Consider the following 25,315-nt stretch of genomic DNA (forward strand, 5'->3'; position numbering starts at 1 on the left):
TCAGTTTCCTTGTCGATAAAATAAGTTTCATTTTATTACCTTACCTCAGAGTTGTTGCCAAAATTAAATGAGTGTGTGTGTGTGTGTGTGTGTGTGTGTGTGTGTACTCACACACACATACATATGGTGTTGAAAACCCCGTGTAGCACATACCAAGCTCTCAAATTAACTGCTCTTTTTTTCAGAATTAGCAGGTAGTTTGCGCCCTCACATCTGAGAGTCAGATGCCCTGTGTGCCAGGCCCTCTGCTGAGGCACTTTCTTCCTTGATATCTCCTGTCATCCTCCCATTGACCCTGTGAGGGAAAGCAGTATTATTATTATTATTTTATTATCATTTAATTTTATAGTAGGAAACTGGAGAAAGGTTGGGACTTGCCCAAGGCCACACAGCCAGGCCTGTGTGACTCCACAGCCCCTATTTTTTTTAGCTGTTCTCTCTCCCCTTCAGGCAAGTTAGCCCCGGGGCGCCCCCACTTCCCAGCCTGACTGGAGGACTTTGGTGTCCTTTAATTTCCCAGCCACAATTAGATCTGTGTGGCTGTTTGGCCGCAGTGTCCTGGGTCATGGCTGGCTCCAGGGCTGGCGGAGGGCTTGGAGGCTGGGGAGGTCAGAGGGTGGGAATGGGGGGTAGGAGGGGTGCTGAGCCAAGCTGTCGCCTCACAAGGGAGGCGAGGTGTGCTGGCCTCCTCATGCCTGCTGTACTCTCCTCTCAGCTCCTCCCGAGGAGCCCCAGCTCTCCTGCTCCCGGAAGAGCCCCCTCAGCAATGTTGGCTGTGAGTGGAGTCCTCGGAGGCCCCCCTCCCCGACGACCAAGGCCGTGTTACTGGTGAGGAAGTTGTAAGTATCTTGGGCTGGGTGTGTGTTTATGTCCACTCCCTCCCTACGGAGGCCCTGAGAGTGGTAGGAGGGCTCTCAAAGGAGCCAAGTGGGAGTGGCGGGCCAGTGAGTCCAAAACTTTATCATTGGAAAGTAATTACTTTGGGAAGAGGAGGAGGGAATGAGAGGGGACTGAGGTTTCAGATCAAGTGCTCACCCTGTGCTGGACCCTGTGCTGGGAACTTCGTCCTGTTACCTATCCCCATAGCCATGGTGAAGCGGGGGTTATTTTTCTCATTTAACAGATGGAGAAACTGAGGTTCAGAGGTTGATTAACTTGTTTAAGGTCATCTAGCTAGTAAGTGTCTTTGCTAGTAGTCAGCCTCTAGTCTGTCTGATTTCATTCAAAATACAAAGATTTTGGGTGTGCTCTGAAGGAGATGCAAATATCTCTGAGGGGAGGGGCAGCCAGTTCCTTAACTGTGTCCCTACTGAGCATATCAGGCTCTTTCCATGATAAAAGCAGGTGAGAGGAAGTGGGGATAGGGTGGGGAGAGGGAGCTGGGGGCTGTGGGGCAGGAAGTCACACCTGCCAGGGGGCTCAGGAGACCATAAAGTGGGGGTCCTGGGATGAGTGCAGGCAGGGATGTAGAGGAGGTAGAAGATGCTATAAACAAATACCCGTCTGAGTTTTGTCTGTCTCCATTCCACAGCCAAGGTCCCCTTAGTCCAGATGTTTGCAATTGAATTTGAGCTGTCAATCATCAGAGTATCAAAAAATCCAAGTGGTGACTTCAATAGGGTGGTTTGGTTTCCACCTGTGTCTGTCTCCGGAGAGCCGCCTGGCGGTAATATTTATGTTTTGGTCTCTGCACAGAAATGTGTAGATTGCCCATCTGCAAATGATGCTGCTGCCGTTAGGACTGTTAGCTCACACTTGGAGTAGGGAAGCTCAGAAATGTCCACCACCCCAAGCTGGGTTTGGATGTAAATTGTTTGGGACCTGGAAGGCGTTCCTCCAGACAGGATGTTCTGCACAGTGGCCGGCAGCTGCCCAGACCAGCCCACGGAAAGCTTATTCAGTTGACGCTTCAACTAGAATACTTTGTGTGTTGACAGTGAGAGTGAGAAAGAACACGGCATTTTAGCTCACACCCTCCTCCTGCCAGCAGCCAGCAGCACTTCTATCTTCCTCCTGGGCTGTGGAGCGTCAGTATCTGCACTGAGCTGAGCAAGGGGAGGTGGGGAACCACTGCGAGAGTCTCAGGGACCCCAGAACCCACTCAGGCCCCACTAGGACCCTTCAACTGAGGGGGCGTGAATAGGCCCCTGGAAGGATGTTTTGTGTGTTCTGCTCTTTTTCTCTTGGTGTGTATGCACATTCACACCTGCACCCCACTGCGCTTGCTCGCTCATTCTTTCCACAAGTGTTTGGTGAGTTCAGCATCTGCTGTGGTCTAGGTCCTTCACGAGGGCTGAGGGAGAGACATGAGGCGAAAAAGACTAGGCCCCTGCCCTCAAACCCCACAGGGGGACACACCTGTAATCCCGCTGACGACCCCACCTTCTCAGTGTTAGGTGGGATGGAAGCTTGGGTGGCATTGGAGGGAGGCTGTAACTGAGACTGGGAAGGTTGGGGCAGCCTTCCCAGAAGGAAAGAGTTTGTCCGGGGCCCAGGGTTCAATCCCAAGTCAGAGGTTGGTGATTCGACTCTGCAGTGGCAGGGTGAGTGGCTGCCGTGGCCTCACATGCCCACACATGTCATAAGTGGGTGAAGTCTCAGGCTTCCAGGCCAGGTGAGATGGTGTCTTACTCACCTCGAATATCTTCAATCACCCAGAATTCTTTCCTGGTCTCACTTGCCGGAAATGCTCCCACCTCCTTGCAAACCCCTCCAGCACTCTGTGCTTCTGGAATGGCTTTTCTGCTGGCTGGCCTAGTCATCTGAGTGCCAAGTCTTTTTTGTTAGTGCCTTGAGGCCAGGGTGCGGCCTGTCTTGGTTCATTTCTGCGTCCACCACAGTGCTGAGAGCACAGGACGTGGCAGGAAGCCAGGAGGCACCACAGATCCGATGCGTGAGTGATGGAGCGTGCCCTGTAGTTGAGCATCTTTGACCCCCGCTGTGCCAGGCGGCAAGCTAGATGTTTTACGCTCATTTTTTTCAATTAATCCTCACAGACTCCTATGAGGTGGCTACTATTAATATTCTCATTTTCGCATGAGAAAACAGAGGCTCAGAGAGGTTGGATAATTTACTGAAAGTCATAAGAGCTACTCAGTGTGGAGTGGGGATTCAGACCCCGGGGTCAGTCTGTGGAGCCCCAGCCTCTAACTCCTGCTCCCCACCTTCTCTCCCATCCTGAATCAGTGCAGAAACTGAGAGCGAGCCCTGCCCTTGTTTTGTGTCCGACAGTCAGAACAGTCCAGTGGAAAACTTCCAGGAGCCGTGCCCGTATTCCCAGGAGTCCGGGAAGTTCTCTTGCCAGTTGGCAGTCCCAGAGGGAGACAACTCGTTCTACATAGTGTCCCTGTGTGTCGCCAACAGTGCCGGGAGCGAGTCCAGCAGACCCCAAACATTCGAGGGTTATGGAATCTGTAAGTTAGCTCTCCCAGGCCACCGTCTCCACCCTCCAGCTGTTTCCTTCTCTTTGATTGAATACTCCTCTTAGACTTCTTAGAGGGGCAGGGAGGGGCTGGGTGAGGGGTTTGGTGAGCGGGTGTCTTTTGGGCTTTACTTGCCAGAGGTCTGATTGTGGCAGACAAGGGCCTTGTCCAGATGTGCATGGGGAAGTGGTCTAGAGGCGGCCTGGGTCCTGCCTCCTACGGGTTTGCAGAGTCTTCATGGGTTTCTCCTCTGCACCGTACTTGCTGCCACATAGGAGCCATGCTCCCCTTTCCCACAGTGCAGCCGGACCCACCTGTCAACATCACAGTCACCGCTGTGGACAGAAACCCCCGCTGGCTCAGTGTCACCTGGCAAGACCCCCCCTCCTGGAACTCATATTTCTACAGGCTACATTTTGAGCTCCGATACCGGGCTGAACGGTCAAAGACATTCACAACATGGATGGTAAATTCTTGTTTTCCTTCTGGACAGAAAAGTGCCCCTAGATACTCAGGGGTAGTAGAAAGGGCACTAGAAAGAAAAAATTGGCTTCAGCCATTCCCTACCTGCATGGCCTCGAATAAGACTCTGAACCTTTTTGAGCCTCGGTTGCCTCATTTATAAAATGGGAATAATAATGCCAGGCCAGTCTCTTCTTCACAGGCCTGTTGGTGAGGCTCAGTGTGCCCTGGGAAGAGAGTTGGGCTAGAAGCCTGTCAAGGGTGTGGCTCGCAGGATCTGTAGTGCATGGAGGTAGGGGCAGGACTTACAGCCTCTGCCTGTGTCGGCCCAGAGGGCAAGCCCATCTCTCTCTGAGCCTCCAGGGTGGTGTGACCCTTTGAAACGTCTGTGCCCAGCTGAGTCACCCCCTGGCCCCTAGAGGAGGAGCAGCTGAAGGGCAGGGGGTGGCCAAGGGCATCCACGTCCCCGTGGAGCTGCCTCCCCAGCGCCGCCCAGGCGCACCCCAGTGTCACTGGCCTCCCACCCTCAGGTCAAGGAGCTCCAGCATCACTGCATCATCCACGACGCCTGGAGCGGCATGAGGCACGTGGTGCAGCTCCGGGCCCAGGAGGAGTTTGGGCACGGCTTGTGGAGCGAGTGGAGCCAGGAGGTCATGGGCACGCCCTGGACAGGTACTGTGCTGGGCGTGGAAGGGATGTTTCACCTTCGTTCTTCCTGTATCAGTTATCTATTGCTATGTAACAAGTCACCCCAAAACTTGTAGTCAGACAGCAACCATTTATCTGCTCAAGGTTTTGAAAATAAGTCAGCGAGGCAGTTCTTGCACTGGTCTTGCCTGAATCACTAATGCAGCCGCAGCAGGCCTGCATGGTCCGAGGTGGCCGCACTCACTCACTGTCTGACAGTTGGTGCTGGCTGGTGGCTGGGGCCCTTGGTTCTCCCCGTGGCCTGTCACCTTCCAGTATGCCAGCTCAGACTCAAGGCTAGGGGAACTGCTCCACAACTTGGTGGGAGGAGCTACAAAGAATTTGTAGCTATCTTTAATCTACCACAGTTACTAATGCTTTTTATTGTTAAAAAGATGTTAAAGCTAATAATAACTGCCTTTGGGGAATTATTGAAATTAGTGTGTTTGTTATCGAACATGAAAAATTCCAGAAAAATATGAAGAATAATTGTCACCAGTGTTCTTACCACCTAGAGAAAACTAGTGAGAACATTTTACTATATTTCCCTTTTTCTAGGTACCTTTATGTGTTTGTGTGCATGTATATATATATATATATATATATATATATACACACACAGTCATGCGCCTCATAACAACGTTTCGGTCAACAATGGACCACATATACGACGGTGGTCCCATAAGATTATTTTGAAGCTGAAAAATTCTTATTGTCTAGTGACACTCCAGCGGTCATAACGTCGTAGCACAATGCATTATTCATGTGTTTGTGGTGATGCTGTAGGTGAACAAATCTACTGCACGGCCAGTTGTGTAAAAGTACAGCATACAGCATACAATTATGTACAGTACATAATACTTGATAATGGTAATAAATGACTATGTGACTGGTTTATGTATTTACTATACTATACTTTTTATTGTTATTTTAGAGTATACTCTTTCTACTTATAAAAAAAATTTACTGTAAAACAATATGCCGAGTTATGCCGGCAGAAGCCTCATACGTCTCGTGTCTACCGCGTCTCTTGATTGCATCATTTTCTCTTGTGCTTGATTTAATCTCGTGTTGTTTTGTTCATCATGGCCCCTAAGTGTACAAAATCCACTGCCGATGTTGCCAGTAAGAGGCCACGTCAAGTAATTGACCTGGAAATGAAATTAAACGTGATTAAGGACTACGAAGGTGGAAAACCGTGATGGTTATTGCTCGCCAGTCAAGCATGTCTCATTCCACCACAGCTATGATCTTGAAGAACAAGAACAAAGTGACAGAAGCTGTTAAAGGATCTGCCTCATCAAAGGCAATGGGACTAACAAAAATTTGAGAAGGGCCTATATCAGACATGGAGAAACTTTTAATGACTTGATTGAAGACCAGACAGAGAAGCGTATCCCTCTTAGCACCATGACAGTCACAGCCAAAGCAAAAGTTTGTTTTTGATGTTGAAAGAAAAGGCTGGACCCTACTAAGATGTTGAATTTACTTCTAGCTGTAGGTAGTTTAAATGATTCAAGGATCGTTATTCATACATAATGTGAAAGCGAGTGGTAGGTCTGGGAGTGCTGATGTGAAAGCAGCTGAAGAATTTTTGGAAACTCTAGATAAGCTGATTGTGGAGGAAAATTATTTGCCAGAGCAAATATTCAATATGGATTAAACCTCCGTATTCTGGAAACGGACGCCTGAAAGACTTTTATCCATAAGGAGGCCAAGTCAATGTCAGGTTTCAAGGCTTTTGAGGACAGGATAACAGTCTTGCTTGGGGGCAATGTTGCAGGCTACAAATTGAAACCCTTTGTGATCTGGCACAGTGAGAACCCCAGGGCCTTCAAACATGTCAGTAAGCACTTATAGGAGCAGTAAGAAGTCATGGATGACCCAGCTCCTCTTCCAAGATGCCTCCTGAATTGCTATGCTAGCGAAATGGAGGAGTACTGTTTGGAGAATAACATACCTTCAAGATTTTTCTTATAGTTGATAATACTCCCAGACATCCTCTCTTTATTGGTGATCTTCATCCCAATATTAAAATGATGTTTCTCCCTCCAAACACCACTTCTTTGATCCATCCATTGGATCAAGGAGTTGTAGCAGCTTTTAAGACCTACTACTTGAGGAGGACCTTTGCCCAGGCTATTGCTGCAACTGAGGAAGACACTGATGCAATTCTGGAAGGATTACCACATCTGTGGTTGCATCAAGAACCTTGCTTTTGCTTGTGGTGATGTCACCAAGGAGTGTATGAATGGCATCTGGAAGAAGACACTCGAGAGGTTTGTCCATGACTTCAGAGGATTTGCCAAGGATGAGGAGGTTGCAGAAATCAACAAGCTGTGGTTGAGCTGGCAGACAGCTTTAACCTGGTTGTGGATGAGGATGACATTGAGGAACTCCTAGAGTTGGTTCCTGAGGAGTTGGCTAATGAGGAGTTGTTGGAACTGGAACAGGAATGCATTGCTGAAGAAGAGGCAAGAGAAAAAGAAACTGCAAGAGAAGAAAAAGAAGAACTCCAAGAAAATTCAGAGTGGAGGGTGTAGCAGAAGCTTTTGCAGACCTCAACAAGCTCCTTAGAAAGTTTGAAAACGTGGATCCCAACACCAAAAGGTTTTCCTCAATAGAGAGGAATGTTCATGTTGCATTATCTGCTTAGAAGCAAATCTGTGATGAAAAAAAGAAACAAACCAAGCAAACCACCATAGATATATTTCTGAAGAGTGACTCCTCCTTAAGAAGATCCTTAGGCAGGTCCTTCTGGAGGTATTCCAGAAGAAGGCATTGTTATCATAGGAGATGACGGCTCCATACGTGTTATTGCCCCGAAGACCTTCCAGTGGGACAGGATGTGGAGATGGAAGACAGTGATATTGGTGGTCCTGACCCTATGTAGGCCTAGACTAATGTGTGTGTTGTCTCTTAGTTTTTAACAAAAAAGTTTACAAAGTAAAACAAAATAAAAAAATTTAAAAACACAAAAAAGCTTATAGAATTAAGAATGTAAAGAAAAATATTTTTGTACAGCTGTACAGTGTGTGTGTGTTTTAAGCTAAGTGTTATTACAAGAGTCAAAAAGTAAAAAAAAAAAGTTAAAAAGTTTCTAAAGTAAAAACATTACAGTAAGCTAAGGTTAATTTACTATTGAAGAAAGAAAAGTATTTTTTTATAAATTTAGTGTAGCCTAAGTGTACAGTGTTTATAAAGTCTACAGTAATGTCCTAGGCCTTCACATTCACTCACCACTCACTCACTGTCTCTCCCAGAGCAACTTCCAGTCTTGTAAGTTCCATTCATGGTAAGTCCCCTATACAGGTGTACCATTTTTTATCTTTTATAACTGTATTCTTATTGTACCTTTTCTATGTTTAGATATGTTCAGATACACAAATACTTACCATTGTGTTATGTTGTGTTACAATTCGGTACAGTAACATGCTGTACAAGTTTGTAGCCTAGGAGCAATAAGCTGTACCGTATTGCCTAGATGTGTGGTAGGCTATACCATCTAGGTTTGTGTAAGCACACTCTATGATGTTCATACGATGATGAAATCACCTAAGGATGCATTTCTCAGAATGTATCCCCATCGTTAAGCAATGCATGACTGTATATAAAATATCGCAAGAATTCCCACGTTATTAAATGTTTTTTGGAAATGTATTATTTAGTAACTGCGTGATTAATTTTTTTTTTTTTTGTGAGGAAGATCAGCCCTGAGCTAACATCCATGCTAATCCTCCTCTTTTTGCTGAGGAAGACTGGCTCTGAGCTAACATCTATTGCCAGTGCTCCCCCCCCCCCACCCAAAGCCCCAGTAGATAGTTGTATGTCATAGCTGCACATCCTTCTAGTTGCTGTATGTGGGACGCGGCCTCAGCGTGGCCGGACAAGCGGTGCGTCGGTGCGCGCCCGGGATCAGAACCCGGGCCGCCAGCAGCGGAGCGCACGCACTTAACTGCTAAGCCACGGGGCCGGCCCTAATTTTTGTTTTTTAACCGATGGGAATTTTTTCTTTAACTTTAAGGTTTTTTTTCAAATTAATACATGCCCATGACAAAGCAGCAAAGAATCGCATATAATAAGAAGTGTCTTTTCCCCCACCCCTTCCCGTTTCCAGTCCTGCTTTCTAGAGGAAGCTGCTTGACTTTCTGTTTCTAGTTCTTCTGTTGGTGACTCCTTAACTCTCAACAACAAGCTAATATGGCTTTTTTTTCCTGAGAAAACAACTTGAGACATTATCTTTTGACTCCTTCCTGTGAAAGATTAGAATTTAGCAGAACTAGGCCCAGTGCAGGACTCTCCCAACTACACCCCAGAGAATGATCATCCAGCCTCTGCTTGAATGCTTCCAGAGATGGAGAGCTTACTGCCCCTTGCAGGAGCCGATTCCATTGTTCCCAGTGTTCTTATTGTAGAATGGCTTTCAGGCTTGCTTCAGTGTCGCGTCTTTTTAGCTTAGAAGTATAGCTGAACCAAATTGGTTGTTCTTAAATATCAGGCAGTTAAAAAAAAAAAAGAGTAAAACACTCATTTATTGCATAGGAATGGATAAAAAGGAAAAGATAGAAATGACATCAATTGCCCAGACCCATCCCTACCCCTGCCGCTTTCTCCAGCCCTGGCCCGAGGGAGAAGACTGTTATGTAGAGGCTACGCATTCTGCCCCCAGAACGGATGCTGTGATGTGATGGCTTTTTCTTCTCCCTAGCTTTGCAATGTGGGGTCCTTGTCTTTCCTGTTCTGGGAGAGCCAGAGGAGTGGGCTTGGGGCTTAGTGTGTCTTCCTAATTGGATGCACGTAATGTCAAGTGCAGGCTCAGATCTTTGTTGGTGCTTTGCCATGTCCTGTCTATCAAGAGCAGGAGGCAGTTCTCTATTGGACCCTCTTTTTAAAAGCTTATTTCCTGCCAAGACTTGGATAAGAAGGGAGGCCCAGCTACTATATCTTACTTAGGAAGTAAGGAAGACCATTTAAATAAATCAGAGCATCCTTCAGGCCAGATTGTGTGACCTGTCCATGGTTGTTTTTGATTTGTATACACTCTGAGCCAAAACATGGTCATTATCTGAATGTTGAACATTAATGTGGTTTTGGGAGCCTTTGCAAGGGGAGGAAATTATTTACAACATGGTGCAGAGGGAATGTTCTGGATACAGGCCAACACCTGTTTACCTTTTATCCCAGCCACTTAATTTAGATAGTCACAAACTGATTTAAGAAATCCTGTTTTTGTTAGAAAGTTCTTTCTTTTTAAAAATCTTTAATTGTGGTAAAATATGCATAACAAAATTTATCATTTTAACAATTTTTAAGTATACGGTTCAGTGGCATTAAGTACATTCACATTGTTGTGCAGCCATCACCACTGCACATCTCCAGAACTCTTCTCATCTTGCAAAACTGAAACTCTATATCCGTTAAACATTTAACTTCCCATTCTTCCCCTCCCCCCAGCCCCTGGCAACTACCATTCTACTTTCTGTCTCTGTGAGTTTAACTACTCTAGGTACCTTTTATAAGTGGAATCATATGGTCTTTGTCTTTTTGTGATTGGTTTATTTCACTTAGCATAATGTCCTCAAGATTCATCCATGTTGTAACGTGTCAGAATTTCCTCCTTTTTTAAGGCCGAATAATATTCCATTATATGTACATACTACATTTTGTTTATCCATTCATTCGTGGATAGACACTGGGGTTGCTTCCACATTTTGACTATTGTGAATAGTGCTGCTATGAACATGGGTGTACAAATATCTGTTCAGGTCCCTGCTTTCAGTTCTTTTGAGCATATACCCAGAAGTGGAATTGCTACATCCTGTGGTAATTTTGTTTCTAATTTTTTGAGGAACTGCCATACTGTTTTCCAGGGTGGTTGCACCATTTTATATTCCTATCAGCAATGCACAGGGTTCCAATTTCTTCACATCTTTGCCAACACTTGTTCTGTGTTTTTGATAATAGTCATCCTAATGGATGTGAAATGGTATTGTGGTTTTGATTCGCATCTTCATAATGATTAGTGATGTTGAGCATCTTTTCATGTGTTTCTTGGCCATGTGTATATCTTTTTTGGAGAAATGTCTACTCAGAAAGTTCTTTTTCATGTGAACCCAACTCTGGCCTCACTGGGCCTTGCTGTCTGGGGTGACCAAGTGTTGGCAGAGAGTAGTCTGCTAGTCTACTCTCTCTGAATTCTTCTGGAATTCCCAGAAGACCTGCATCTGCTTGGGCCTCTGTTCCCAGGCTGTTGTATGGGATGGCTTGTGGGTTTCTCACTGAACCTCGTCTCGTTTGTGGATAATCCTTTTTAAATTGTTGACGTCCTCCCTCCAGTGGAAGATGGTGTAGCTGGGGCACAGTCTCCAACTTTTCAGCCTCATGCCACTGTGCTTCTGTGACTTGCTAGAGTGACCACGTGAGCTCAGCCAGAACACTTGGCTACTTCTCCCATAAGCAGCTGAAGAGTGTGAGCTCCCCATCCTGTCAGTGTGTGGTTTGGGGGGGTCCTCAAAACCCTACTGGTGAATGTGTTCAAGAGAGAAACAAGCTGCTCCCCTCTCTGCTGAGGGCAGAGCAAGGGGAACTTGGATGATTCTGATGCAGGAGGGATTTCGGTTGGAAATTGGGGAGCACTTCTAGAAAATGAGAGGGAACTTAGAACACTAGTTTAGGTGTGTTTTACTGACAGTGGAGTTTTTCGTCTGTTTGGGACATGTCAGTGCACTAGATACCACATCAATGGGCATCCCAACCCCAAAGACCTCCAGCCCTTGAAGCCCAGATGGACAGGATGCCCCTACCTCTCAGCCTAGGTGTGGGGTGGTGACATAGGTCATGGGAAGTACTTTGGACTTGGGAATCAGGTTGTATGACCTTGGTAAAGTTAGTTTACCTCTCAAAGCCTCAGTTTTGTCATCTGGAAAGTGGAGGTGATATGACTCGTCTTCTCGCCTTTGGAGAGCTTTTATGAGTCCACTGGAAAACATTCTTTAGAAATAATAACCCGTCCTGCAAATGTAGGGGCATTAGCAATTACAGTGCAATGTTGTTTGGTGCTTGGGGTAAAGAGTGTGGGGCCAAGGGCATCCCAGAATCGCTACCCTGGGTACCATCCTGGACCCACTGAATTGGAATCTGGAGGGGGATGTAGAATGGGTAGTTTGCGAAAGCTTTCCCAATGATCATAGTATGTGCTGGGTGGCTGGAGGTTCCCTGTAGGAGGGGAGGGCCGGGCCCTGAGTCACACCTCTCAGGGCCCCTGCTCCAGCCAGCAGGGCCAGGTCCTTTGGACAGCAGCAGCTGCAGTGACTCATCGAGACTGTGGCACTGATGTCACAGCAGGAAGAAGAGGTTACTCACTGACGGGGTGGCTGGTCAGCGGCTCTTCCCGAGTGGGAGTTCTCCCAGGTTTGTCCTCTGCACTGACAGGGCTGGCATCCAGCAAGTCTGTGGTCCCCAAGTCCCCTTTGCAAAGTGAGCTTGGGGCAAAGTGCCTGGGAAAAGCCCGTTAGGCATGAGAGGGTTATTTCTTGCTCCTCACAAATCCCTTTGACTCCCTCTCATTCTCTGCTCACCTACACCCAGAAAATCATTAGGACTGCGTGTGGCAGGTAGAGAGCAGCGTCGACCTGTTCTTGGGAATTGCACCAATTGGAGGAGGTGCTAGAGGTTTGCATTGGAAGGCCCTCGTGGTGCCCTGAAGCCAGGGTTGGGGACTCTCCAGGCAGGTGGGTCTCCCTGGCCTAGATCCCTACAGCTACCTATTGTCATCTCAAGCGCTCTGGCCATCCCATTCTGGGAGAGTTCCTTTTGTTCCTCTCCTTAGCACCCCCAATTCCTGTAGGATTCACTTACAGGAAATCCTGCAGGTGAAAGAACACTGGGCACACGTTTCTGAAGGTCTAGCCCTGTTCGCTCCTCAGCGTGTCATCCGCTGCGTTCACTGTTGTGCTGTGTTCCACAGCGCTCTGACAGTGCCCGTTCCCCTGGGTGGCCTCTCCATGTCCACTTTGAGCAGTGTAGCCGCTCAGAGCGCTGGCCTTGGAGTCAGAGGGACACGGGTCTGGCGGCTCGCCCTGCCCCTTACCTGCGTGACCCTGGGGAAGTCCCCAGCTGAGCCTAAGTTCGCTTGTTTGTCAAGTGGGAATAATCATGCCTGCCTCAGAAAAACCAAAAGCCTGCCTCACAGAGTGGTTGTGAGAATTAAAGGAGATGGAAAGCACTTAGCACAGAGCCTGGCTCATGGTGAGCAGATAATGAAAGCCAGCGTTGCTGTTAGTCGTCTGTGTCTCCAGGCCAAGCCTGTGTCTTGAGCTCTGGATTCCTGTCTCCGCTCTGCCCAGACATCCGCCCAGGTCCGTCCTCCTCCACGACCCAAACTAAACACATCGCCCGCCCTCACCAACCTCCCTGCAGTCCTTGTCCAGCGAAGGGCGCCACCACCTAGCTGGCCACCCAAGCCAGGCCATCAGGCTAGACACCCCCCTCCGTGGTTCAGGTTCTTGTCAAGACAGAATTCTTACAACAACCTCTCTTAACTGGTCTCCTGTCTCTGGTGTGAGAGCATCCATGTGTCCCCCACACCACTGCTGCAGGCCACTTGCTAAATCACACGCCTGCATCTGCCACTCCCCGACCTATAGCCAGGGCTCTCCATTGCTTCCCGGGTGAAGTTCGAACTCCTGAGCTTGGTGCACAGGGCCTTCTCGGGCTGCCTGCCCACCTCTCCTTCATGCTTGGCCCTTCCTCACGTATCTCCTTCCTCCAGCTGGACTGAACCTGGCCCAGCACTTCCGCACACGTGTCCTTCCATCCTCATGTGGTGTCTTCGTCTGGTCAACTCCGCTCTTCCTTCCGTGCTCGTCTCCGCATCACCTCCTCCCACATCGTCCCCACCTGCCCGACCTCTGTGCATAGCTCAGAGGTTCCTAGACTATGGGATTTCACAGGTCTGTCAAATTTCAAAAAGAATTTTGGGATCAAATAAGGTTGCCAACTTTTAATTTCGCGAAGTAAGGACATAAAATTAAAAGATTAATAAAAAGTAGCTATTGCCGTCTACCATCACCATTATTTCATGGAAGAGAGGATGAGACAAGAGCTTAAGCTCAGAGTGAAGGACGCTCTGGCAACCTTACACCATGCAGAGATCCACACTGCCTTGTCCGTATTTTTCTTTGGCCACAGACCAGTAGACTTCTCTATAGACCGTCCTGAATGATGGTTGGGACCCAGCTGGAGGTGAGTTGTTTCTCCTAAGGAGACTGTCAGCTCCTCAGTGAGGTGTTTTTGGTGTTTTGGGGGTTTTTTTTGGCTCGAATGGAGGAGCAGTGATTAACTTTCTGGTTGGTGGTTTATGCTGTGTACGGAGGTGTGAAGTGGAGGGCGGGAGGGAGCGTGCTCAGAGGGGAAGGCGCTGCCTGGAGCTGCTCAGCCTGCGGGTCTCCCCACCCCTTCCTGTAAGTGTCTGGCTTTGTGGGTCATCCCTCCCTGCTTGTGCTCTCATCTGTGCCGCTGTTTGGCCTCCTTTTTCCTTTTTTTTTTCCCTCTTTTATTCTCAGCCCATTCCTATTTTCCCTCTCTGTACTCCAACCCCTGAGCCCCACCCATATCTTAACTGGTCATAATATACAATTTAAAAATATTTTGGAGCCAGCCCTCATGGCCTAGTGGTTAAAGTCTGGCATGCTCCGCTTTGGCAGTCCAGGTTTGGTTCCAGGGCGCCGAACCACAGCACCAGTCTGTCTGTAGCCATGCTGTGGCAGCAGCTCACATGGAAGAACCAGAAGGACTTATAACTAGAATACATGACCATGTACTGGGGCTTTGGGAAGGAAAAAAAAAAAGAGAGGAAGATTGGCAACAGATGTTAACTCAGCGCAAATCTTTCCCGGCAAAAAAAAAAAATACTTTGTTGGAAAAAAATGTTTTGTGTTCTCTGTCCTTAATTTTGAGAGTTGGGCCAGTTTTTAAATATTGTGTCCTGGGCCAGCACTAGGTCCTTTCAGCATGATCTCAGGTGATCTGTGCAGGAGGGAGCCAACCCTCTTGCTTAGAAATAAAGAAACAAGATCTAAAAGAGGTTAAGTGGGGCTGGCCCCATGGCTTAGCGGTTAAGTGCGCGCGCTCCGCTACTGGCGGCCCGGGGTTCGGATGCCGGGCGCGCACTGACGCACCGCTTCTCCGGGCATGCTGAGGCCACGTCCCACATACAGCAACTAGAAGGGTGTGCAGCTATGACATACGACTATCTACTGGGGCTTTGGGGGGGAAAAAAAAAGGAGGAGGATTGGCAATAGATGTTAGCTCAGGGCTGATCTTCCTCACACAAAAAATAAATAAATAAAAGAGGTTAAGTGTCTTGACCTTGGCCAAGGTTACACATCTGGTATGAAGGTCTCTGCCACCTTTTATATTGGATTTCTCTATTCCAAAACCCAAGCAGGCAAACCCAAACCAATTCTCAACAGAAGTTTCTTGTTTTAAAAACTCATATGTGAAAAAAAAAACCCAAGAATAACTCACGTGCTGTCTTCTATTAATCTCACTTATTGGAGTATGGTCATCCATTCATTTTGTTACGAATATAAAAGTACATCTTCCAATCTTGGAAATATTGATCCAGGGGAAACACACAGCAGCAACCACTGTTAATGTTCCTAATCGTCTTTTTTCCCAGTGATTTTCCATAATTGAAATTTTACTAATTACGTGGTTTTTCAGCAAGATGCCAGGCCTGTGTTAAGGTCTGAGTTTACAAAGATGAGAAGATATACTCCCTAAGTTTGAGAAACGTTCAGTCTAGAGATGATATTTTAAAGATTTTATTTATTTATTTTTTCCCCCCAAAGCCCCAGTAGATAGTTGTGTGTCATAGCTGCACATCCTTCTAGTTGCTGTATGTGGGACGCGGCCTCAGCATGGCCAGAGAAGCAGCGCATCGGTGCGAGCCCGGGATCCGAACCCGGGTCGCCAGCAGTGGAGCGCGCTCACTTAACCACTAAGCCACGGGGCCGGCCCAGAGATGATATTTTAAATAAAGAAAAAGAATCATTCTTGGAGCCAGAAACCTTTACCACTTATTTTTTAGAAAACTCTGGGCAAGTTATTTAACCTCCTTGTGCCTCAGTTTCCCCATCTGTACAGTGGGAATAATAATGGTGCCCATCTCAGAGTATTGTTGTGAGGATTAAAGGAGTTAATTCGTGTACAGTGGGTAGAATGGCACCTGGCACATAGTGAGTCCTTAATAAATGTTTGGTATTGTTGTCATTGTGGCTGTTGTTTTGTTACCACCAACCCTGTCACTACCACTGTCACCTCCTGGCACAGAGGGGGCCCATGGTGGTCAAGGAATCATAGTGGCTTCCTTTCTTTTGCCCAACATGCTAGCTGAAGTCGGGCATTAGGAAATATAAAATACTTGAGGAGAAATAGGAAATACTTTTGCCTAAGCAGAAAAAACACATGCTCCCTGATGTTGGTAACGTTCCGTAGCCTTTCTGAGCCTCAAGGTCTTTGTAAAACTGATGTAACAGCCCCTGCCTCGTATGATGCTACCAGGGTGAAATGAGATGACAGTACAGGCACACGAGCCACTTGGACTGGTGTATGGTGAGCCTCAACAAAGGTTGGTGCAAGAAATATTAGTAATATTTTATTAGTATGCTATTAATGTTATCGATCTAAGTTAATTTGCTCTGAGCCCGTTTCTTTGTCTGTAGAGTGGAAATGATGATTATTAAGAACAATGCAAAAGCTGCTCCTCCTTCATCTCAGGAGACAAAATGGTCTAAATCGGGGGGCCCCGTGATCATCTCAGGAGCTTTTGAAAAAATCTTGTTATGTAAGACTTAATTTTATTCTGCATTAGAAAAATGTTATTCACTTTGGTAACATTCCTGGGTTGTTCGAGATAAAATTCCAACCACTTTACTCCCAGAAATCTGAGCCTCCAAATGTTAAACATCCTTCTCTGGACCGCAGGTCATGCTGGGGGTCAGAGCTGAGGGTAGAAGCTATGTGGGTCCCCCTTTCCTCCTGAATCATCTCTTTGGATGTGGGGAGCCTTTTAAAACCCCTGATGGGTGAATCCCGTCCCCAAGATGCTGAGGCTAGAGGTCTGGGATGGGGCCTGAAAGGCCACAGATGATGCTGAACATGGCTGAGCTTGGGAAACACTGCACCGAATGACCATCCATGGTCAGCCATGTTTTCTATGTAGTGCTGCCCCCATCCCCTGGTTTTAGCTTTCATTTTAGCACCCCCATATCCTCTCTTCATCCATCACTCACCCCCTGCCATGGGTCTCACTGTTCTCTGCCAGGCTGAGCTGGGAGGAACACAAAAGAATAGGAGACTAGGTCCCTCCTATTTATTCTAGGTTGATTTGGGGCTAACTTACTGTGTGACCTTGGACAAGTTGCTTTCCTTCTCTGGGCCTCTCTTTCCTCTGTACAGTGGGGAGACTGAACATGCTCTTACGTCCCTTCCAGTGATGCTAGAGTGTGGTTTCCTCCCCGCCTGGGGATGGCATACTCCCGCTGGAAACTCCCTCCCAAGCAGAAGCAGAGTCACCCTTTCCTCCACCCCTTGTTGGTCCTTATTCTACTCCTGGCTCAGGGAGGCTCGACATCTTTGTGTAAACCATGTCTGTGGTATTTTTAACTTCTCGATGGAAAGATGATAAACTGAAAAGAAAATATGTTAAAATCCAGAGCATTCCACCCATTGCCTGTCACCCCTGGTCCCTTGGGCCCACGTTTGCGGCTGAGCCGGCCTCGTGTCAATGTTCTCACTTTGATACTTGGCCTCCTGCTGCCTTGGGTTTGCTGCAGAAACACTGTTCCCATGGAGGGGGAGGGGCCTTGTGAGGGTGTCTGGTCCACATCCCTTCGCAGGCGGTGTATGAAACCCACCCAGGCAGATAAGAACTTGTTTATTTTAAATACTTTTTATTGCAAAAAGGTGCATAGAGGGATATTAATGTTTTCTTAATTAAATTTAATTTTTTTCCCCGTTTTATTGAAAAGTAATTAACATACGTTACTGTATAAGTTTAAGGCGTACAGAATGATGGTTTGATTTACATATACTGTGAAATGATTACCACAATAGGTTCAGCTAACATCCATCCCCTCATATAGATACAATACAAAGAAAAGAAGAAAAGAAAAAAGGAAAAACAAATTTCTCCTTGTGATGAGAACTCAATGATTTAGTCTCTTAACAACTTTCCTCTATGTCATACGGCACTGTTAGCTACTGTCGTCATAATCAAAATGATAACAGTGCTTCTGTCTGGTGATGTGTATCCTTCCAATTTTTTCTTCCTGTATGTGAATATATATTATTGTATATAATTTAATATACAACAAATAATGATATAAATATGTTTCTTTAGAAACTGTGGATCAAACTATATGGACTTCTTGCCTTGCATTTTTTATATGACATAATATCATGTCCTCAACATTTTTAAAAATATTTTTAAAGGCTGTTGCAATATCTGGCTATATCATAATTTATATAGCTAGTCCCTTATGGTTGGATATTTGGTTATTTCTGACATTATGCTCTTTTAAATAACATTGTGATCAACTTTATTCTGCTTCTGCAGCCTGTCAGACAGGACTTCAGGGTCCATGAATCATTAATAATGACCCTTCCTTCTATCCACAGAACCCAGGACTTCTGGAGCTGAGACTGAGGTGTCCCCCTCCACACAGGTGAGCTTGTGTTCTTGTAAAAGAGTCAGGGCAGCAGCACCCAATGGTTAGGACGGTGGGCTGGCACCAGACAGGATTTGGTTCAAATCCCGGCTCTGCCACTTAACTAGAAATATGGCCGTGGGCAAGTTACCTGTCCTTTTCAAACTTCTATGAAACATGGTAAAGCAGTTCTCTCATCCCAGGGCTGTTGGGGCCATGGAAAGTGTGGAGCACACTGGCCTGGCTCTCAGAACTGCTCTGGGTCTAGTGGCTGCTGTCTCCTCTCTGAGCTCCTTGGACACCACTAACGGCTTCGCTTGCAACTCAGACTCAGCTCATCCGAGCCCTTTCCCCTGTGGACTCCTGGTGTCATAATTTTCTGGAAAGAGGATTATCTCTGAAGCTGCTTAACAGATCCTTGAGTAATCCAGTTTCCCACCCAACTACATCTCCTCCTGTGGTCCTCAATTCCCTAAATGCTGAGCTAGGAGACTCAGCCCCTCCCGGTGCTGGGCAGCACAGGGGAGGAGCCTGGGGTCCTGCACCTTACCCATATTCCATGCCTGACTGTCCTGCACTGGCAGAAGCAGCTCCAGGGTGAAGCCCATTCCTGTGGGGCCAGAGAGCATCCAACACAGGGTGTAGGGGAGCTGACCCTGACTGAGAACTTGCCAAGCCCCACTAGGCTCTGAGCCTTCCATTTGCAATCTCATTTGATCCTTACATTAACCTACATTCAAGGGCCAGGATGGTCATGCCTACAAAGGAGGAAAACTGATACCCATATGGATTAAGAAATCTTGCTCAAGGTCACATAGGTAGTAAGTGGTGGATCCAGGATTCTAGTCTGTGTTTTTCTCAGTAAGTGGTGGTACCTATGCCCTGGCACCAGACCCATAGGACGACTGCTGCTTCAGCGTATCTGCTGAGTATCTCCTCTGTGCAAGGTGCTGTGCCTTTTGGCTCCTAATGGAGAGGCAGTTGAGAAGAAACCCCTACCTCGAGTAGGCAAGGTGTAGATAAAAATAATGCAAATAATAGTGCAAAAGTTGAGAGTGACAGGTCAGAAATAGAGAGGTCCATGAGATAGAGTAAAGAAAGCCCTGGGTGGCTCAGGGAGCGGGTTAAGGAGAGGTGGCACCTGTGCTGGGTCCTGAATGATGGTGGAAACGGGCTTACAGTGAGGAATGTCTCTTTTAGGCATCTACTACTAATGAAGACAATGAAAATATTCCATTTAAAGATTCTGCAAATGCAACAAGCCTGCCAGGTAAGGACTGAATATTTTTATATTCCTGTAGGTTTAAGGGCGCAAAAGACTTGTCTCTGCAGAAAGTCCTTTCTTATTTGGAAATGTTGGCAGAGGGCCAGTCTGCTTAATGAAAGGGATCAATGGCAGAAATATTCTTTTATTACTTTATACATCCAAGTTGATATTGTTACCTAAGATACAGTGAGGGGACCATAAGAAGAATGTGACAAATCAGTGAAATATTTCAGAATTGGCCCAGAATACAAATGAGTGTGCTACAAACAAAATCACTGGAGTCTGAAATGGAACACATGTGGAGGGAAATCTTTGTTTTGGAAGCCCTTGATTTCAATGCTTCTGATTCTCTGTACCTGCAAGACCGGGAAAACTGACCGACATTTGCAGCAGGAAAGATCAGAGGTCCTGTGTTTGTTTTACTATATGTATGGGACTCATGGAGTCCAGACTCCGGAGGTTCAGTAGATGAGCAGCTCCATCTGATGGCTCTTGGGCTTTCTGAGGAAGTCCTTGGCCTCATTTCCCTTACCTGGGCAAATTGCCGCCTGCATGCTGCTGGCTGCCATGCTGTGCCATCCTGGTTGCAAAGCCCTCCCTATTGCAGTGCACCTGGGGAGGACCTACTAAATACCTGGGGCTAAGCTCTGCCTGCACAGCTGTAGACTCAGGGAATTGAACCCATCCCTGCTCTCCAGGAGTCTACAGTCCAGTGGATGGGCTCTGGCAAAGACTAAAGTAGTAACTGTAACAAAGAGCAGAGTGTGAGATGGGCCAAAAAGGAGGCCGAGAGAAAGTGTGGAAATTAATAAAAGAAACCTTAACTAAATTGGAGTCAGGAAGGCCTGTAGGAGGAGCTCTCAGGCCCTATCACACATCATCAATTAAAGCGGGGCTTGCATCTTGGACAGAAGTAAAACTACTTTACTACTGAAGGAAGATTTCTCTCCCCACCCGGTAACAGCCCAGCCAATGAGAAACGCCACAGCTCAGCCAGTTGAGAAGCCGTTGCCACCCTGAACTGTTACTTTCCTCCAATGGACTTTCCTTTAGAACAGCCGCTCTCTGCTCCTCGTTTTTCTCTGTAAAGGCAGTTCCCCTCCTTTGAGTTCTGGATTTGCCTGTGGTTTGCCATAGCATGCACATCCAGAATTGCAATTCTTTTGGCTATTCCTGAATAAACTTGTTTTGAGGATAAAATAACAGGCAAGTTTGCTTTTTAAGTTGACAAAAGCGAAGTGGAGTTTAGAGACTTGGGAGAGCACGTTGAGTTGGGGGAATCACAGAAAGCTCATGGAGGAGGTGCCATTTGAAATGAATCTTGAATAATATGGGTGGGCGGTTGGGGCAGCAGTTCAAGGGCTGCTGTGGAGGAGGGACCCTCGGGTCTTCATCCACTTTCACTGATGATTTCATCCAGCTCCATGTCTTTAAAGACTATCTATGGACTGATGACTCCCAAATTTATATCTCCTTCACCGACCTTTCCACTGAGACCAGACTCATGCATCCACTGCCTAGTTGACAGGTCTACCTGGATACTTACTAGAAATCTCAAACTTAACATGGCTGACAGAATGCTTGATGCCTCCCCACCTCTCCAACCCAAATCTGTTCTTCTCCATCTTCTTCATCTCAGTAAGTGGCACCACATTCTGTGGGTTACTGGGTCCAGGAGATCAGGCATGCTTCCTCTTCTACCCCTCGCCCCCTGTCCTGTCCCCCAGCAGGTCCTGTCAGTTGTACCTTGGACATGTCCAGAAGCTGACCACTTTTCACTACCTCCACTGCCAACACGTGGTCCAGCCACTGCTGTCTCTCCTCCTGCAGGACTCTGGGAGCTGCCTGCTGGTCTACTGGCCTTTAGTCTTAACCTCCAGCAGACTCTTTGCCAACCAGCAGCCGGAGTGACTCTTGAAACACAAATCTAAGCTCTCCCTGTCTCCCACCATCTTCCCCAGAGTAAAAGCCAAAGTCCTGACAAAGGCCCTGGACTCTATGGGGTCAAGCCCCCTTTCTTTAGACCTTAACTTCTCCATTCTCGCTCTCACCCACTCTGCCCTCCTTGCTCTTCCACTCATGCTCTACCTCAGGGCCTTTGCACTTGCTGCTTGCTCTGCCTGGATGCTCTTCCCCCAACTTCCACTTGGCCAGCTCCTTTATACATCCAAGCTTCTGCTCTAATGCCCCCTTCTCAGGGAGGCCTTTCCCGACCACTGCATCTGACAGAGCCTTCCACTGTCACTCTCTCCCCTTCCTGTGCTTTACATTTCATCATTGCCCTTGTCACTGCTGATGTCATGTTACATACTTGTTTGTCTGTCTCCCTTGATTAGAATGTGAGATCCAGGAAGTCAGGAGCTTTTCTGTCATCTTTTTCTCTGTAACCCCAAGGCTGAGAACAAAGCCAGGCACGTGATAGACACTCAATAAATATTTGTTCAGTGAAAGAAGGAACAAATACAAAAGATGATAAATACTAGTAAATGAATAAGCCAAGCAGACTGCTTCCTTTAAATGGATGTCTCTGCCAAGAGATGTGGGACATACTCGGAGAGACCTGTTCTTGCAGTCAATGCCCACTACCAGTCTAGACTCATGGCAAAGCCTGCATCCAGTGGGCACGTGAAGTGATGACTGGCAGGGGCAGAAGAGCCTGAATCCCGAGTCCATGTGACTGCAGGTACAGTGATGTGCTGCATAGTGATGTTTCAATCAACAATGGACCATATACGACAGTGGTCCCATAAGATTAGTACCATATAGCCTAGGTATGTAGTAGGCTATACCATCTAGGTTTGTGTAAGCACTGTAGGGGAAAAAGAAATTTTCCTCTACCCTTCTAGGTTCTTCTGGCTGGTTTAAGAATTAAATTGACATGAGACAGATTAGCAGGAGAAAAACAAACTAAAGTTTAATAACACATATACATGGGAGAAACCCAGGAATACCAAGTAACTCCCCCAAATGGCCGAAGCTCTCACCTTAAATTCCATCCTCAGCTAAAGACAAAAGAAGATGTTGGGGGTGGGGAGAGTCGGACTTCAAAGGGAAGGAAGGCAACTCAAGTGGGTGAAAAGGAGCAAATGTTTGGAAAACAAATGTTTGTTTGGCCACACAGAAACAGAACACAGAGGGGACCCCAACAAACAGGCTTTTCTAGGTTCCTCCCTGTCTACCACCTAGTTCACGTTATGCTAAGGTGATAGGTTATTTCCTGAGGCAGATTTTTTTATCTGAATTCTTTTAGGCAGTTAGGGAGAGGTAACAAGAAAAACTTTCTGAGTCTTTTGTTTCTTAAAAATAATCAGTCTAAATTAATCCTCATGTTAAAGAGACTCATTTTGGGGTGCCAAATTTTGTTCCCCTTCAGTGTACTCTATGATGTTCACACAATGACAAAATCGTCTAATGGCGCATTTCTCAACACGCATCCCTGTCGTTAAGTGGCGCATGACTGTATCTGCCTTCTCAGCGGGAGAGAATGAGGGTTTTGTTAGATGTACTCTCTGTCCAGTCCAGGGTGTCTCTCTGGCAGCCGTAGGTGGGACCTTTTGGTGGAAGGACACGGCTGCTTGTGAAGCTAGTTTGTTCTTTCATTCCTTCAGTGGAATATTTGGTGAGCCTGCTTTGTGCTAGGCCCCGGGTGAGCAGTTGGGAGAGTAACAGTGAACCAGACACCCATGGTCCCTGCTTTCAGGGAGCTCAGTCTAGAGGTGGAGCTGGAGAAGTCCCCAGGAGGGGCGCTTACCCAGCTTGCAGCAGGGCCACTTCTCAAAGGAAGTGACATCACCTCATCTGAGACCCAAAGGCCAAGGTGGGACTGGACAGCAAAGTGGGAGGCAGGGAAGGTGGGAAGAGCATTCCAGGAGAGAAGAGAGAACATGTGTGGAGAGCCCTGGGAGGAGAGAGAACACGGCATGTAGAAGAACGAGTGAAGCTCATCTGGCTGTGGCTTGAGTATCAAGTGCGGAGATAGGCAAGAGATGACACCCCAGTGGTGAACACTGCACCCAAATACTTGATTTAAAGCACACGAAGGGGCCGGCTGGCCCCGTGGCTTAGTGGTTAAGTGCGCGCGCTCCGCTACTGGCGGCCCAGGTTCGGATCCCGGGCGCGCACCGACGCACCGCTTCTCCGGCCATGCTGAGGCCGCGTCCCACATACAGCAACTAGAAGGATGTGCGACTATGACATACAACTATCTACTGGGGCTTTGGAGAAAAAAAAACGAGGAGGATTGACAATAGATGTTAGCTCAGAGCCGGTCTTCCTCAGCAAAAAGAGGAGGATTAGCATGGATGTTAGCTCAGGGCTGATCTTCCTCACAAAAAAAAATAAATAAAGCACGTGAGCCTCCCTGACATCGTCCTCAATGGAGCTGCCGTTCAATGAGGTCCCCAAAGCCTCTGTTTCTTGCACCCCTCTGTGCCTCGTGGGGGCAGGCTGAATGCCACTAGAAAAGCCACTCTGAAGGTAAGTGGGAGTCTGTGGCTGGCCGCAGGAGCTCAGAAGCTCTGAGCTTGGGGCATATTTCTTGCCAAGTGGTGGAGTCCTGGGGTCTGTTAGATTATGCTGGGGGTGACTCTTCTAGAGCTGGCTTTGGCCAGAAAACTGGCAGGCTTGTCAAGTGGCCTGTTGGCTGTTCCTCCTCCAGGTGTGAGGTTCCTTTGAGGCTTGTGACAGCATCAGCTGAGTAGTTTTTTGTTTTTTCTTCCCTTCCTTCTTCTCCTCTTCCTCCTCTACCTTTTCCTCCTCCTCCTCTTCTTTTTATTTCTAGTGCAAGATTCTTCTTTGGCATCACTGCCCACATTCCTGGTGGCTGGAGGAAGCCTGGCCTTCGGAACGCTCCTCTGCATTGGCATTGTCCTGAGGTGAGATGGGTCCCGGGGGGGGGGTGGCCCTGTGATGTTCTCATTTTCTTATCTAGCTAGCTTTGCCTGGGCTAGGATGGTGGCAGTGGGTTGGAGAGCCATGAATGGATTCACGATATATTTTAGAGGTAGATTGACAAGATTTGATGACAGATTAGATGAGGAGAAGGAAGGAGAGGGAGGAGTCATCTGACCCTCAAGTGTCTGGCTTCAGCAGTTGGGCAGATGGTGGTGTCATTCATGAAAACTGGAAACAATAGAGGAAGAAAAACTGAGTGAAAAGCAATGACTCTACTTTGGAACCATGGGGTTTCAGGTGCCTGTGAAAACCCCAAGTGGACATGTTTGGTAGACAATCCAGCTTGTTGCCAGCATGTAGATGGTAGTTGGAGCCATGGGAGAAGATGGGGATAAGGCTGATGACAGTAGCCTGTGGAATTCCAGGGTTCCAACATTGGAAAGTCGTGTGGAGGAGGAGGAGCTGAGAAAGAGGCTGAGAAGGAGCGGCCTGAGAGGGAGGAGAGGAACCAGGAAAACCTGGTTGTGAAAACGGAGGGAAAGAGTGTGTGTTAGATACTGAAGAAACACCCTAGGCTCTGGGATTGCAATGCGAATATGACTTTTCCTCTCCTCCAAGAGCCACCATACTAAAATGATTAAAGTACCACAGAGAAGTACCACAACAGAAGTATGTACACAGGTAAATCTGAGTTGCCTGGCCAGACCTCCTTGGGAACATTCTGTGTCTCAAAACAAGCAGACCTAGAGCGTCACCTTTAAACGCTCTCTCCTAGTGCTCTCCTCCAGCCATGGTTGGGAAACACTCAGGCTGAGCTGGCGCCCTGGCCGCTGTTGCACTGTGCTCTTCATCTCAATCCTCTCTTTTTTCAT

At 47.3% G+C, this 25,315-nt stretch overlaps 1 protein-coding gene across 4 annotated transcripts in view; it reads left to right on the forward strand.

Moving 5' to 3' along the window:
• IL6R (interleukin 6 receptor) overlaps positions 1-25,315 on the forward strand; it is a 50,810-nt gene that overhangs the window by 18,747 nt on the left and 6,748 nt on the right. For 3 of the 4 annotated variants that reach the window (XM_058539291.1, XM_058539289.1, XM_058539292.1), the window contains exons 3-9: positions 716-839; positions 3,187-3,413; positions 3,722-3,888; positions 4,415-4,556; positions 18,255-18,301; positions 19,484-19,553; positions 24,331-24,424. In XM_058539291.1, the coding sequence (XP_058395274.1) occupies positions 716-839; positions 3,187-3,413; positions 3,722-3,888; positions 4,415-4,556; positions 18,255-18,301; positions 19,484-19,553; positions 24,331-24,424 (871 nt within the window). The remainder of the gene's footprint in view (positions 1-715; positions 840-3,186; positions 3,414-3,721; positions 3,889-4,414; positions 4,557-18,254; positions 18,302-19,483; positions 19,554-24,330; positions 24,425-25,315) is intronic. The other variant, XM_058539290.1, reaches the window with a different exon arrangement.

Source organism: Diceros bicornis, chromosome 4 (assembly GCF_020826845.1).
Source record: "Diceros bicornis minor isolate mBicDic1 chromosome 4, mDicBic1.mat.cur, whole genome shotgun sequence".
NCBI classification, from domain to species: domain Eukaryota; kingdom Metazoa; phylum Chordata; class Mammalia; order Perissodactyla; family Rhinocerotidae; genus Diceros; species Diceros bicornis.